Source organism: Typopeltis vanoorti, chromosome 16 (genome assembly GCF_054136105.1).
Source record: "Typopeltis vanoorti isolate ZY-2024b chromosome 16, IOZ_Tvanoo_1.0, whole genome shotgun sequence".
Lineage (NCBI taxonomy): Eukaryota > Metazoa > Arthropoda > Arachnida > Uropygi > Thelyphonidae > Typopeltis > Typopeltis vanoorti.
The window spans coordinates 60,583,738-60,600,611 of record NC_143564.1 but is presented as its reverse complement, the minus strand read 5'-3'; the positions used below and the strand labels follow the sequence as shown (position 1 = coordinate 60,600,611).

The 16,874-nt window shown below is 37.8% G+C and overlaps 1 protein-coding gene across 1 annotated transcript in view; it reads right to left on the bottom strand.

The window, feature by feature from the left end:
- The window catches only part of LOC150098057 (uncharacterized), a 345,306-nt gene that overhangs the window by 118,100 nt on the left and 210,332 nt on the right, over positions 1–16,874 (bottom strand). The window contains exons 15-16 of the mRNA XM_090406364.1: positions 12,794–12,901; positions 5,289–5,537 (exon numbers count right to left, since the gene is read on the bottom strand). Coding sequence (XP_090262490.1) covers positions 5,289–5,537; positions 12,794–12,901 — 357 coding nt within the window. The remainder of the gene's footprint in view (positions 1–5,288; positions 5,538–12,793; positions 12,902–16,874) is intronic.

Here is a 16,874-nt window from a genome sequence, read left to right as displayed (position 1 = left end):
TAGTAATCCAGGTGTAAACGTATCAAGGCTTATAAAGAGGAATAACAATTTCCTTGTGTTTACTTGTTAGCATATACTTCAATAGACAAGTAATCATATGAACCTTGGCAACCTAAGCAATATATGCCCTCTAAACTTCAACTCCTACCACCTCCAAAATCCCTAGTTTTATCTATTTCCCAGAGTACAGTTCAATCAATGTGGTACACAGCTTGTAATCTATTTATTCCAAAATGACTAACTTTACATTTCTACACAAAACACTGACCCTTCAAAAAAGGGTCCACATGCAACAGAATTGTGCAATACACAGTTATATTCTATGACTAACTTGTAAACTTCACTGTGAAGATACAGTAAGTCCCCAACTAACATCGATTCAAGTTATGTGGATTCAAGGATAAGTGGCTGTGGTAGTTCGACTAAGACTAGCAACATCCTCTAATTATCCTGAGCTCATAGCAACCAATATGATTTTGTTGTTTCTACGTTAAGCACAAGTTGTGTCTTGTTAGCGAACCTATGTGGTACATACTCAAAACAATATATAAACCCTAAATATGTCTGAGAAACATAAAAGTGATGAGAATAAATACATGTATTCACAGTGATAAGAGAAGGGAACAAGTTCACAGACATTGTATGAGTTTATGAAATGAATGAACTGACTGTTAGAACTGTTGTTGGAAGTTTTTCCACTTGGTTATACTATCAATTAAAGATCCCAAGAAATTATATTCTTGGTTTAATCCTTTATCCAAGTGTAAGCAAACAAAGTTTGCACCTCAAGTATTGTCAGAACTGGGCAATTTATATAAAGAAGCTAATGATTTCACATCTTTATACGAGTTGCCCACTCCTGATAATACTTCAGGTGCAAACTTTGCTTATACTTGGATAAAGGATTAAATCAAGAATATAATTTTTGGGGATCTATAATTGACTGTTAGAACTATTATGAAAGATAAAGTTTGCATTATGCAGCACATGAAAAGTTCAGCCAATGCAATCCATGATAATTTCTAAGAAAAGAGGTACATGAAAGGAAGAAATGGAAAAATCATTGGTGATCTGGATTGAAGACATTAAACAACTGCCATTAAGTATGGAAAGATGATATGTAATTTAAATGTGCATTATATATATGTGTATATAACACATAAACACAACTAATACAAACAGTTGAAAGTTTTTTCCCCACTTGGTTAGACTATATAATCAATTTAGTTTAATCCTTTATCGAAGTGTAAGCAAATAAAGTTTGCACCTGAAGTATCTACAGGACTCAGGCAACTCGTGGTAAAGATGGACCAAGCAGTCATCACATCTTGTCTTAGTATCTCCTCTAATGCAAAGCACACCTCCTTGAGGACATGTATAATACTATGCATTAAGGGAAGGGCCACTACCTAGACTGGTTTAGACCTTTATTGAATGTTCAAGTAGAGGACAAACTCCAAAAACTCAGCATTGTTCCCCCCAGTAACAGACTCACCCTGCCACTGAGAAGAACTCTCAGCGTTGGCTCTACCCCATGGCAGGCTCACTCACCTCACCACCGTGCAGAGCCGCTCATATGTCATCTGAGAGGTAACAGCAACAGCCGTGCCTCAGTTAACTTCATGGGCTATAGCATTACCATTAATTACCCCCACCACCACCCAGGAACTGGGTGACAGCAACAACCAAACATCAGTTAAAACTACATGGGCTACAGCATTGCTATTCATCACCCAAACTTCCAACCGGTTTCGACCTTTATTGAGGTCTCATCAGTGGGAGCCAGATCCAGAGGTGGTGATACTAAAGGTGGAAGCAATGGAGAAGTCATTTACCTATACGAGTTGCCAAAAACTGTCCCACCTTATTATTAAATTACTCTGGATTTAGAGAAAGACATTGAAAGTTTTTTTCCACTTGGTTAGACTATAATAAATTTAGTTTAATCCTTTATCAAAATGCAAGCAAACAAAGTTTGCGCCTGGTTCAGGACTGAGGCAACTCGTGGTAAAGGTGGACCAAGCTGTCATCACTCCTTGTCTTTGGTCCACCTTTACCAGGAGTTGCCTCAGTCCTGAAGATACTTCAGGTGCAAACAGTATTACATATTCATTATGAATATGTAATACTGTTTCTATCCTACAATTACATACTTTTTTATATTTATATGCTCAATAGGATACTGAATATACTTTCATTTTTCTGTTTCCATTTCATAAGCTGACCCCGATTAGTTTTAATTATCCCTTGAAATGGACATATTTGTTATAAATATATCATATTTAAGCATAAATATGATGTTTCTTGTGCAGAAACAGCATATTTTATTGTGCAGAAACTCTAAGAATGAATTAACCACATGTCAAAGACATTTACTGTACCCAATTTTTTTTAGAATGATATGGCTAGTGGCTATACTTGGGAAAAACATGCGTACTAAAATAAAATAGCAATTTATTCAGTATCAGCTGATATTATCAGACCTAGTAAAACATTAAACACGATATAATAAGGTGGATAATGCATATAGCTGGAATTAGTTACTATAACAGAGAAAACAGGAAAGCATGATAATGAGATCACATTTTAACTTATTTTATTTATTCTGATTCCAAATGACAACTTTCACATTCAAGAAATAGGTATATAATTTTTTTAATAGAATTTTTAACATAATATATAAATGTGTGTGTAAACTAGAATAAGTTAGTATGGTGGGGAATCAGATGAATAAATTTAAACAGAATAACAGAAGCAGCTATCAAAACACAAAACTAGAATTATACAAGAGAATGTTTCAATGAGGGATCTGTAAGTTGGAGATTGATCAAAAACTACCACAAAAACAAGAGTTCAGAAAAATCAGGAGAGTGAACAGATGTCACTTTTGGCAGACTCGTTTCTTACTAATCATGCCAAGTCTTTCTAAAATTTATTAAAAATGATTTTAGAAAGGAACTTGACATCATTAAAAAGCAGTGAGCAGTGCTAATCTAAAGTGGTATGGGTACTTAAACAGAGCTGGAAGAGAAAAGGTTAGCAAAATGCATTTTGCACACCAGGAAGACATATATAAAGAATAAGATCTAAGTATAGCTATTAGCGCCTAAGAAGAGCAAAGTCTAAAAATTGACAATATTGGAGATCTGACAAGAACACAAATAATCTGGAAAAAAAACGAGGATTAGGGCTAGAAATAATACCAACTTAGTCATGTAGTACTATTTGTATACTGCCTTGATGATAGAGATATCATAAAAAAAAACATTTATTTTAGTTCAGGCATGATCAAGTGTCAAGATTTTATGTCAGCTCATAGAAAAGGGTCAATACATTGGCTTTATAATTTGACATTTATGAGTCTTATAAAGTGCAATAATAAGCTTCAAATTTCAATTTACATGACAAATTTGTGATTTAATGATCACATTTCACAGACAATGCAAAATCATTAATGTCAAACTTCCAAGGAGTCAAAAAAGTCATCATGGGAGATCAAACTGTGCTTTACACCCATTCATAGTTTCTGCACTCACCACACTCTCAGGCAATATATTCCACTTACCAATCACTCTCCATGAAAAGAGAACCTGCTTCTCTCTCTCCCCTGTTCATACCCTCCTTATACAGCTTCCATGGATGGGCATCTTAATCTGGCTGGAGGGGAGTTACGGAAATTCACAGATGACCTTTCTAGACAGACTCATTTATAAGCTGGATTTTTCAATTTAATTTTGATCTATTTCTTGTCTGTTACTTCAAAAGTTCACTAAGATGTGCATTGAAAATTTTCTTGTATCAAGATATTTTTCTTTCTGGTAAATCATTAAAAAAAATTTTTCCTATTTTCTTAGAGTCCATCATTATGTTTCCTCAGTAACCAGGATATGTGAATGCTGGAATTGATATAGGCTGTCTTTATACTCTTGGAGATGGTGTGTGTGTGTGTGGGGGGGGAATAATGCAGCTGGTCAGCTAGACTTGGCATGAAGGTTGGGAAGGATAATTAGTCAACTGTTTCACAATTGTTCCATAAAATAATATACTACTCACCAAAATCAATTCTGTTAAAAGTAAGAATTACTAACAGTCAGTCAAGCAGTTAACATTTCAGAAAGTTGCTGAATCACAATAAGAATAACACTGTTTAAGAAAATCCTCGATGTCTTGCATAGTTTTATGCTTTTATTTCAAAAATTTCTGAAGTGAAAACAAACTGTATAAATGATAATATAATCATCATAACACTAAATACAGGTATAGACCATATTGGTCTGTTCCAGTCTCATTATCCATCCAATATTCTTTTTTTTGAGGTCTACCCTGCCTTCTCTTTCCAATTGGCTTATATTTTAGTATTTGTTTAGGATGCCGGGTGTTGGCCATTCGGTTTACATGTTCATTCTATTTTTTTTTTTTTATAATTGTTTAGTTTTTCTTCTATCGATTTTGTTTTTAGTTCTTTTAAAATATCTTCGTTCCTTTTTTGATCTAATAATGTGTATTTTGCAGTTCTTCTCATAAATCTCATTTCACTTGTTTTTATTCTTGTTTATCTTGTTTGTTTATTGCCCAAATTCCACTGCCATATAATAATGTGGGCACTGCTAAAGTAGTGTATATTTTCAAGAGTGTTTCTTTTTGTACTATATTTGGGTTGACTGTTCTTTTATCAGGCCTATAACCTGTAAAAATTTTGAAGGTTTTAATTTTATGTCTTTTTCTCCTTCATTTGATATTTCACATCCAAAATAACAAAGTATTTATCTGTTCTATTATTTTATTATTAATAACTATTCCTTCTAACTGGAGTTTGTCTACAAAATGTCATTGTTTTAGTTTTATCTATGGAAATTTTCATGCCAAACTGTTCTACTATAATGTTTAAATTATATATTGCTCTTTGTAAATTGTCTTCCTTATCTGATATTATTACCTGATCATCTGCAAATAATAGCGTATTTATTTTGTTATTCCGGGAAATTTCTATACCTTGATTGTTTAAGGCGTTCCACTGTATTAATATTTCATTAATGTAAATATTGAAAAGTATTGGAGACAGAGATCCCTGTCTTATTCCTTGGTTTATAGATTGTTTTTCAGACAACTTTTCATTTATTTTTATTTCATTATCTTTATATATATTCAATATTGCATGTAGTAAAATATTAGGTATATTTATTCTTTGTAATATATCAAACAGTATACATCTTTTTACTTTGTCAAATAATAATATAACTAATGATTAAAGTATAGTTAGAATATAATTATGTATTCATTCCACTTACCTGTGCCAATATTGTCATCTTCCCATATTGCACTCCACAAAACCGAAGATAATTCAGATGCACCATTACGAATAACTACCTGATCCAACTGATCATTTAGCACCAAATGAGTGACCCTAATGCCTATTACTGTACCAGGTGGACTTGTAACAATCCAATTACAGTTTACTTCTGAATTCCCACTTACAACTGGAGATTCAAGGTTTTCAGATGTATGGTTATTGGAGAGTATAACATATCTGCTACAGGCTGTTTGAAGAAACAGATGATAATTACTGCAGATTATAAGAATATTATAATGATTAATAACAGACAAATGATTGGCAAAAATATAATATTATAATACAAGCATCTCTATAGTCTGAAGACTCATCATGGGAGGACTACACTGTTATTTTGCATAATACTTATGACAGTATATCACCAAATGTCTTGAAGGAATGCTCTATAACATATTTCAAGACTCATGTTAAATAGATGTACCAAAGGTGAATCCCAAAGTAATGGCAGGTGGGAAAAATTATTCCGCTTCACAAAGGAGGGAGGTGGGGGACTGAGGCTACAAATTATAGGCCAATCTGCGTGCCTGGGGTCGTTAAGGTGTTAGAGAAGTTGGTGAGAAATAGGATTCAGAAGTAGGTTGAAAATAGTAGTATTCTTTATGATGGTCAGCATGGGTTTGTTAGGGGAAGGTCATGTTTCAGCAATCTGCTTACATATTACAACAAGGTGACAAAAGACACTCCACTGATTGCCTGTTGGACAGGTATAAGCAGGTTGTGTATAGAGGAGGTATCCCAAAAGAGGAAGATCACTAGTGCAGTACCATAGGATCCGTTTTCGGACCATTACTGTTTAACTTGTACGTTAATGGCATTGGGACTGATTTAACTAGAAATGTGCAGCTGTTTGCGATGATGAAAAAGTTGAGAACTATGACAAGTAAAGTAGATATTGTGCCTTGCAGGAGGATCTGAAAAGATCTTGCTACCATCTTCCTCTCTAAATATCCTCACTCTGTACAGACCTTAATTTATTTCTCAATTTTAAAAATTCTTTTCTAATATCCTCACTTGTGTTTATATTCTTCATTTCTTTTCTTTTTTTTTTCTCCTTTCTACTATTCGATTGTCTTTTGAATATTCCTATACTTTAGTGCACTATGCTGTGCCATAAAGCACATGCTATTCTTGACATTCGCAACATTCTTATTACTTTCAAACCAGCATCATTCATATCAACATCGACTGCTTCTGTCACTTTCACAGTATCTCTCTCTGCTATCAGAAGAGCACTCATTCTTGTTACATTCTTGCTACTATAACCCTCGGTCACTGATACATCACCATGAACTCTGCATTTAAATCACACTTTGCACACCTTCTCCGTCCGCCTGTCTTACAAATCAATAACTTACCGACATAATCTAATGAATACATGTAGCACACCTCACATTTCATGAAACTATTAAAACTGTTCACATGGTATATTCCGGTAATTGGACCACTTTTTTTTTTTTTTTTTTTTTTTTTTTTAAATAAGCTATATAAAACACAATGAATTAATAAAAGACCCGACAAGTTTCGTAAGTCATTTGACTTGCAGCTTCAGGGCTAAAAGGTAACTGAAAGTTAAAACAACAAGAGACTAACAGTTTAAACTACTATACAGTTGTAGCCGTCTTGGGTTTAAACAATGCTGGATGATGCCACATTCTGTTGTCCATGTTCATAATCTCCGAGGTCTGACTGAGGTATATTTTTTTTTATTAAAGCTGACCAAACTTGGTGGAGAATTAATCCTTGATTTTTATTGCATTGTGTTGGTATTTTAAGCATATTTGCAGCTTCTTTAAATTTCCTTACATAACAGTTTTTCTCTATGTAATACATGTTTGTTTTCTGCCATAGTACATCGTGGCCAGTGGAAGTGGTACGGAAAGCTAGACCTCATTTTTGTTTCTATTTTGTACATCCTTTTGGTGTTCGTTCATGCAAATTTCCCCAGATCTTCCTGGCTGTCCTACATACCAGATGCCGCAAGAACAATAAATGTTATAAACACCTGTTTTTTATTTTTAAAGGATAATGAGGAGGTTTTGGGAGATGTAGAAATCTTGAAATTTTTTCCAGCATCAGAAAGGCTACTTCGATGTTATATTTGTTAAGTAATTTAGCCATCTTGTCTGTAACATTTTTGATATATGGAAGCGTGATAGCGTTTTTGAAATCTTGTTTCTGAGAGATGCTTGTAGGTGTGTGTGAGGATTTTTTTTGATAGTCTTGGTTTTGTAACCATTCTATTGAAGGATCTGTGTTAGATATTCTAATTCTTCGTTTCTCTGTTTTTCAGTGCTGGAAATGTTATACGCTCTGTCCCTTAGGGTTTTTATCATCATCATCATCAAATCCCTGCCATGTACCCTCAAGGGGTGTACAGGATATGATAGTACTACATGAAAAAAATTACATCATTACTAACTTCCTATCTACAATTTTCCTCCAAATCAGTCTGTTACTTATCAAGACTCCAACATTATCAGATCTTATATTTCTATCGTCTTAGGCACTTTGTACTGTATCAATCCACCTATATCTTGGTTCTTCCTATTATTATTATTATTATTATTACGGGTATCTCCATGGAGTCAGTAGACTCATCGCGGGAGACCCAAACTAGCAAAACAATATCTGTCATATCTCTTCTTGAATTCATTTACAGATGAAGAGCTCACAACAAAGTCAGGCAATGAATTCCACTCCTTCACCACCCTCCAGGCAAAAAACCTTGTTCTGACACCTTTGTTAACCACACTCTTCTTTAATTTCCAGAGATGACCTCTTGTTCTTCCATCACTATCACACAGCTGCAACATTTCCCCTGCATCAATCCTATAAAAACCTTTTAGTAATTTGAATGTTTCTATCATATCCCCTCTTCTTCGCCTATCAACCAACCTCTGCAATCCACAAGCTCTCAATCTATCAATGTAGGGAGCATTTTTTTATATCACTCACCAACTTGGTCACTCTTCTCTGAACCCTCTCCACAGCCTCCTCATCTCCAAGGAATCCAGGTGACCAGACCTGAGCACAGTAATCCAAATGTGGAAGTATCAATGCTTTATAAAGGGGAATAATAACCTCCTTATCTCTGGATGTCAGTGTGTTCCTCAACAACCAAGTAATCCTATGTGCAATCTTGGACACCTTAGCAATGTGTCCTCTGAACTTCATCTCCCTATCTACCAATACCCCTAAGTCCCTAGCCTCATCAATCTCTTGGAGTACCTTTCCATCGATGTTGGGGGGGGGGGTGGGGGGGGGGGGGGGTGGGGGGGGGGGGGGGTGGGGGGGGGGGGGGGTGGGGGGGGGGGGGGGTGGGGGGGGGGGGGGGTGGGGGGGGGGGGGGGTGGGGGGGGGGGGGGGTGGGGGGGGGGGGGGGTGGGGGGGGGGGGGGGTGGGGGGGGGGGGGGGTGGGGGGGGGGGGGGGTGGGGGGGGGGGGGGGTGGGGGGGGGGGGGGGTGGGGGGGGGGGGGGGTGGGGGGGGGGGGGGGTGGGGGGGGGGGGGGGTGGGGGGGGGGGGGGGTGGGGGGGGGGGGGGGTGGGGGGGGGGGGGGGTGGGGGGGGGGGGGGGTGGGGGGGGGGGGGGGTGGGGGGGGGGGGGGGTGGGGGGGGGGGGGGGTGGGGGGGGGGGGGGGTGGGGGGGGGGGGGGGTGGGGGGGGGGGGGGGTGGGGGGGGGGGGGGGTGGGGGGGGGGGGGGGTGGGGGGGGGGGGGGGTGGGGGGGGGGGGGGGTGGGGGGGGTTTTTCAAAGTAATTACTCCATACTTCAAGGGTATCTTTTTCTCCCGTTTTCATGTCACCTTTATCATCTCTATCTCCTTTTACAGCACTCTTTCCTCCATTCCTTAGCTTCTTCAACAACCTCCAGAATATTTTGCCACGTTCTTGATATTTATTTTCTATATTCTTGCCAAAGTCCTCCCATGACTTTTCTTTAGCTAGTTTTACACAGTGTTTAGTATTCTTGCATGTCTCTATTCTCTAAGAGCACAAGCTGACTTATTTGACAAGAACTTTTGATATGCTTTCTTCTTTTCCTTCACTGCCTCTTTAACTTCCTGTGTCCACCAGGGAGTTCTGATTTTTTTTTATCCTTGCAGACAACCTCACCACATGCTTCTCTGGCAGAATCAATCAATGTTTTCTTTAGAGTTTGCCACTGAATCTCCAAGGTTTGATTCCTGTTCTCAAACTCTTTAATTTTTTCTTCAATAATCTTTGTGTATTTTAGTCTACAGTTCACATCTGAGAGCTGCTCAACTTTTATTCGCTTTAAAACTTTCTTCCATGTTATTCTTTTCAATATGAAATTCAATTTTATCCTGCTCAAGAATAAATAGTGATCACTTCCAATTTCAAATCCTCTGTACACTCTGGTGTCCTGCACCAGGGAGAAAACATCACTATCAACAATAACATAGTCAATGAGACTTTTTCTTATTCCTTGCCTCTTCTCTCCATGTGAATTTGTGCACATTTTTATGTTGGAACATGGTGTTAGTAATAACCAGTCCATGTCCTGAGCAGAAATCCTACAGGTGTTTGCCATTATTATTAGCTTTTCTCTTTTCTCCAAATTTTCCCCAAATATTTTTGTATGACAATCATTTCCCACTCTGCTATTTAGATGTCCAACAAGGACCAACTTTTCCTTTTTCATTGTGTCAGTTGCTTTTTCTAAATCCTCAAAAAATTCCTCCATTTCTACCTTAGTAGAAAATTCTGTGGGACCATAAGCACAAATAAGTCTCATTGTCCAGTTCCCCATTCTCATATTTGCCCACATTACTCTACTTGAGACTGGCTGCCATTCAAGAAGATTAGCCTCGTATTTTGTGTTGAATACTATGGCTACTCCTTTTCCTTGATTGTCATTGCCTGAATATAACATTTTGTATTTATTGCTTGGAAAGATCTCACCAGTTTTTGTCTTTTGTGTTTCAGTCACCCCTCTAATGTCGATCTGGTACTTATCTAATTCCTCAGCTAGCTCCATTTCTTTGCAATTCAGGCTTCTTATATTGATAGTGCCGATCTTTAACTCTGGTGATGTTGAGTTGGAGTGTGCTTTCAGATTTGTTCCTGTAGCTGGCTTTTCGCTGTTCACCCTGGTTTCCTGGCAAAAACAATGGGGGCCTTGTTTAACCGGGCGACACCCCAGCCGGCATGAAATTTTGTCACGTTGTACCATCATTTTTTATTTTGGTTTAACCAATAAGAATACAATTTGGTCGGCTAAATCCCAAATTGCCAGCCAATCCTCGTTCGTTCAGTATCCAAGTAGATACCCAACAAGGTGCACCACGAGAAGGTGTGGATTGGACATTAGGTCAGAAGCCCTGGTCGGTTCTCTGCATTCTTTTAAAGGCTATGTGGAGGTCTCCTCTCAGTTATATAGCTTTGACCCTTAAGCACCCCTAGGGTTTTTATTATACCTATGTTTTGTGAAGGGTGGTGGTGTGCGGTCGCATTAAGAAATCTTCGTGTGTTGGTGGGTTTTCTATATATTGAGAAAGAAAGTTTATCATCCTTTTCATTGACTTCTAATAGAATGTCTAGAAAAGGCAGTTTTCTAAGTTCTTTTTGTTCTAAAGTAAATTTTATATTATTATGCAAATTATTTAGGTAATCTTTGAAAGCAATGAGTTCATCTGTTGTTCTTGGTCACATGATGAATATATCATCAACATAGCATAGCCATATTTTTGGTTTTTAATGATAATTGTTTAAAGCATTATTTTCAAAGTTTTCCATAAATAGGTTAGCTAAAGCCAGAGAGAGGGAAAAGCCCATAGCCAGTCCTTCTTTTTATCCCTAAAATTTGTCTTGAAACGTGAAAAAAGTATTATTTATATAATGTTTATAAAGATCTACGATGTCCAGAGGAAAAAGGTCTTCTAGGAGATTCACAGTTTCGTTTCTTGGAACATTTGTTAATAGGCTGATAGCATCCAAACTTGCTATAATAATAGGTATAATAAAAACCCTAAGGGACAGAGCGTATACCATTTCCAGCACAGAAAAATGAAGAATTAGAATATCTAACACAGATCTTTCAAGAGAATAGTTATGAAACCAAGACTATCAAAAAAATCCTCCACACTCTTCCTACAAGCATCTCTCAGAAACAAGATTTCAAAAACGCTATCACACTTCCATATATCAAAAATGTTACAGACAAGATGGCTAAATTACTTAACAAATATAACATCGAAGTAGCCTTTCTGCTGCTGGAAAAAATTTTGAGATTTCTACATCCCCCTCATTATCCTTAAAAAAAAAAAAAAAAAAAAAAAAAAAAAAAAAAAAAAAAAAAAAAAAACAGGCGTTTACAACATTTATTATTCTTACGGCATCTGCTACGTAGGACAGACAGGAAGATCTGGGGAAATTCACATGAATGAACACCAAAAGAATGTACAAAACAGAAGAGAATAAATTGTTGTTTTAACTTTCAGTTACCTTTTACCCCTGAAGATGTAAGTCAAATGACTTACGAAACTTGTCAGGTCTTTTATTAATTCACTGTGTTTTATATAGCTTAAAAAAAAAAAAAAAAAAAAAAAAAAAAAAAAAAAGTGGTCCAATTACCGGAATATACCATGTGAAGTTCTAAACCACAGAAACCTCCACTTACAATTAAAACTGTTTCATGCATAGACAAAGCCACCATCATCTTGCTTTCTATGCCAGTCAGTATAGCTCAATCTTAATTTAAAGATTTTATAGATAAACTTAAACAAGCATGCATTACAAACATTGCTAGCACACAACTTCTACAGCAACTTTTATACATAAAATTCACAATTAATACAACAAAAAGACTTATATGAAACCAGAGCATTCTTGCACAAAACCACCAACAAATTACCATATAATGGACCTAATGTTTGATAATTTCGTCACTGCAGTTGTGAATCGCATTCAATGCTATCACAGCCCCATTGTCATGCATGCCATTTAGGCTTGCATAACAGAGGTATCTCGTGCAATTGTATACTAACAGTACCCAAGTCTGCACACTCATTCTCAAACAGATTAGCGTTAATGATGGAACATTTTCTGCATAATAATTTCATCTATAATCACATTTACTTCTTCCCTCTGTGTAATATATATTCACTACTGTAATTCAGATATTTCCAGTGGCTGAATAACTGAACTTTTTCACTATGGTGCAGGAAAGTAACAAAAGTGCAATTTAGTTTACACTGATATGCAGATTTGTTTTGTTTACAAAAATCAGAATGCATTAGGATTCAGAATGAATGCCCTCAATTTTAGCTTAATGTGGTCACTGCAAGAAAATCAAATATGGGCATTTTTAAAAATTAAGTTTGTTATTCTGTAACAGGAAATTATAAATAAGTAATGTATTCACTCTTTGCAAGTAATTATTCAGCAAGCCAAGATAAACACATAAAACTTTAATGCTACTCACCTGAGGTTGTTGGTTTATAATTCAGCTGCAGTAACTGATTTGGAATTGAGGTATCCAATAATAATGTTATGACTAATGGAGATGGTCCAATAACACCAGGTGGAACATCTGAATACAGTTAAAAAAAATGGTAAAAATAGTGTTATAAATATATTAATTAATAAATAATACAATACAAAGATGAACTAAATTCATACATCACACTGAGTTAGACAGCTGACCTCCATCCAACCAATCGTCCTGTCTTCCACCCATCTCATTTCTCTTTTGATCTTAAGCAAGTAATTTTCTGCAGTTGATATTTAGTAGCAAAAATTGATAGGAAATATTTTGACTCTAACAAAATATAAATGAAGTTAAAAAGGGGAAAAAAAACTAAGGAAATAAAAAATAAAATAAATTTGCTAATGCCTCTTTATTCCCCAAAGGTAGCAGGCAGATCTACTTCAGCCATAACTAACTTCTGGAGGCAGCCATGTTTCAATCCTTCAGCCTTTACTGATGGTGAGCATTAGCTATGAATTAACTAAGGCCTTTCAAGAGAGAGTGCAACAAACAGTAGCAACCATGATGTGACTTTAAACCATAACACTCATATTATTATTCAGGCCTCCATGGAGTCAAAAGACTCATCGTGGGAGGTCCTTCCTAGCAAACACAAAGTCCATCATACCACTCCTTAAACTCATTGACTATTCATGCTGTCATCACCATCAGACAATGCATTCCATGGTTCAACCACCCTCCATGCAAAGAAACCACTCCTCACCCTCTTGCTCACAGCCTCCTTATGCAACTTCCATGGATGGCCCCGCTTGTCATCATTCCTTCCCGCTGTTCCACCAAGCGAAAGAACTCCTCAGTGTCAACCCTGTAACTAGCTCTCGTCTCAATCATATCACCTCTCCTTCAATCTACCAAACTCCGTAGTCCACATTCCTTCAGCCAATCCTCATAACTAACATCGCACAGTCCTGAAACCATCTTTGTTATCTGCTTCTGTACCCTTTCTACAGTTAATTTATTCCCTTCAAATCCTGGGGACCAAATTTGAGAACATTAGTCAAAGTGTGGTCTGACCAGGGTCTTATACAATGAAACGATAACTCATTTATCTCTGCAGATCAGTGTCCTAAGTATTGCAGCAATCCTCTGGGTTACCTTCACCACCTTTGCAATATGTTCCCTGAATTTCAGTTTTCTATCAATCATCACCCCCCCCCAGATCTAGTCTCCACCCCCCCCACTTCCTCCAGTACAACTCCTCCAATTGAGTATGCAGCCTCCCATTGAATCCCAAACTTCAAGACTTTACATTTTGCTGCATTAAACCAACATCCCCATCCATTTGCCCATCTGTCTAGTTTATTCAAACCCTCTTGCCAGGGCTCCACATCTGCGCTATTACTAATAACCCTTCCCAGCTTCACATCATCTGCAAACAACTGAATATCCCCCCCCCCCCACTTCCTCCAGTACAACTCCTCCAATTGAGTATGCAGCCTCCCATTGAATCCCAAACTTCAAGACTACATTTTGCTGCATTAAACCAACATCCCCATCCATTTGCCCATCTGTCTAGTTTATTCAAACCCTCTTGCCAGGGCTCCACATCTGCACTATTACTAATAACCCTTCCCAGCTTCACATCATCTGCAAACAACTGAATATCCCCCCCCCCCACAATTCATTGACAATGTCACTGATATAAAGGTTAAACAATACTGAGCACTATGGGACCCCACCTGTAACCTTTTGCCTCCTTGAGACTGCCCCACCATACACAACTCTGATACCTATCAGACAGCTAATCTTGAATCCAGTTGACTAACCTGACATCTAAACCCATGTGCTGCAACTTAAATATCTGTTTATCATGTGGCATCCTGTCAAATGCCTTTGCAAAAAAAAAAAAAAAAAAAAAAAAAAAAGCAGTATATACCTTTCCCTCGTCAACTGTTGTCACTTTATTATAAAAGGCAATCATATTACTAAAGCAAGAGCACCCCCTTAACAAATCCATGCCAACTTTTACAGATAACATTACCCTCATCTGTCCAATGCTATATATGGTCCCTCACTAATTTCTCCAAAATCTTAACAACTACTGATGAAACACAAACTGGCCTATAGCTAGACACATCCAGTCTGCTACCACCCTTATATAATAGCACTATCTTACCTTCCTTCCATTCCTTTGGTACCTTTCCCACAGCCAGACTTTCATTGAAAAGCCAGGTCAATGGAGTTATCAGTTCTTTACCACATTCTCTCAAAACCCTTGGCGAAATACAATCTAGTCCCACAGCTTTAATGACATCCAGGGCACTCAGTATTTGGAATGTGCTCTCCTCTTGCACCTCTAAACCTTGAACATGACCTATGCCACTAGTATTAAAACTTACTTCTCCAAGATGAAATACCCCAATACAGTGTTTATTGAACAACTCCACTATGTCCACTGCATCCATCACTCTATTCCCATTTTTATCACACAATATCATTCTTCCGCAATCATTTCTCCTCCTACTGGCCACATAGCTAAAAAATTCCCTAGGATTATCTTTGGATCTTAGTGACCAGTCTCTTCTCATATCCCAGTTTCGCCTTCCTTACCATATTAGTCCCTTTCCTGGCCTGAGTCTTATATTCTACATGCATCTGATCTCAACCCCTCTCCTTATAATTCTTCCATAACCTCTTTTCACCTGCAGTTACTGTTTGATATTGTTTGTCATCCACTTTACACCAAATTGTGTCCTCTTCTTCATTCATGGAATACTGCTTGCTACTATTTCTGCCAACAAATATTCCTTCACAATTTCCCAAGCACTAATGATATCCTGGCCTTCCAATTCTGACCCCCTATGGAACTGCCCCAAGTTGATATCTAAGAATATTATAATCACCTGCCTTATAATTCCACATATGTTCCCTTTTCTTTGATACTCTTGCATGTCTATTCATCTTCCAAGTCAAAACCACATGGTCACTCTCTCTCCAACATGGGGAAGAGATGTCATCTCAGTTATTATCAACTCTTCTGATGCTATGACCAAATCCAAAACTCTTGTTCCCTCTATTATATGTTGCCTAAGACATCTGTCCCTCAAGAATTCCAGAAATTCCATTCCCTTATTAATACATGCATTTTCCTCTTCCCAACTTATACTGCTGTAGTTAAAATCTCCCATAACAATCATTCTTCTTGCTCATGCAAAGCTCAACTGCTAAATATCTCCTGCTCCCCACCCTCTATGCTCCTCGACTTGTAGCAACATCCCACTAAATATCCTGTCTTGCCCACCTCTACCTCACACCATATGCTTTAAAAACAATTTTAGTGTCACTGCCTTCCAAAGCCTCCACTTTTAGAGAACATAAGTCATCACTTATCATAAGCAGTACTCCCAAACTGCGTTTTCCCTTCCTATCCTGCTGAAAAATGCTGTACCCTGCTACTTCTATTCCTGTTATTACATCATCTTCCGTCAAACACATCTCAGACATCCCAATAATCTTTGGCTGGGCTGATGCTATCAACACCACATTCATCTCTTTTATTCTGTATACTCCCGGCATTAGTATAAAGCATAAAAATGGCAATGCTTTTATCGTTATCCTGATGTCGTCCCCCTCTTCCCCAAGCACCTATTCTCACAAGAGGCCACCCCCTGCTACCATGCACCCTGGGAATTCCCTGCATTGATGCACCGACTTGTTCAGAAAACAGCAATCTCCAGATGCCTACATCCTTCCTCATGTATGCAGTCTCTCGCATAGTTCCTTTCTGTCCTCAAATGCCCTCCACGTATCCACATATTCCAATTTTTTCTTCTGACACATTCTGACTATTATGCTATTCATTATTACTGCTCTTCTGCTCAGCTCGTCATTATCATACCTGGGTAACACACTATCTTGCCTCTCTGCGTTTTCTTTTGTACAACCTTAAGCATGAATCTCAGATCTCTCGCCACCCAATTTACAGTGCCTCTCAAGTCATTCATGCCCACCATCACGATCATCTCATCCACGTAAAGCAGATGGCATAAATTTTGGTGGTAAATTTGGAACATAG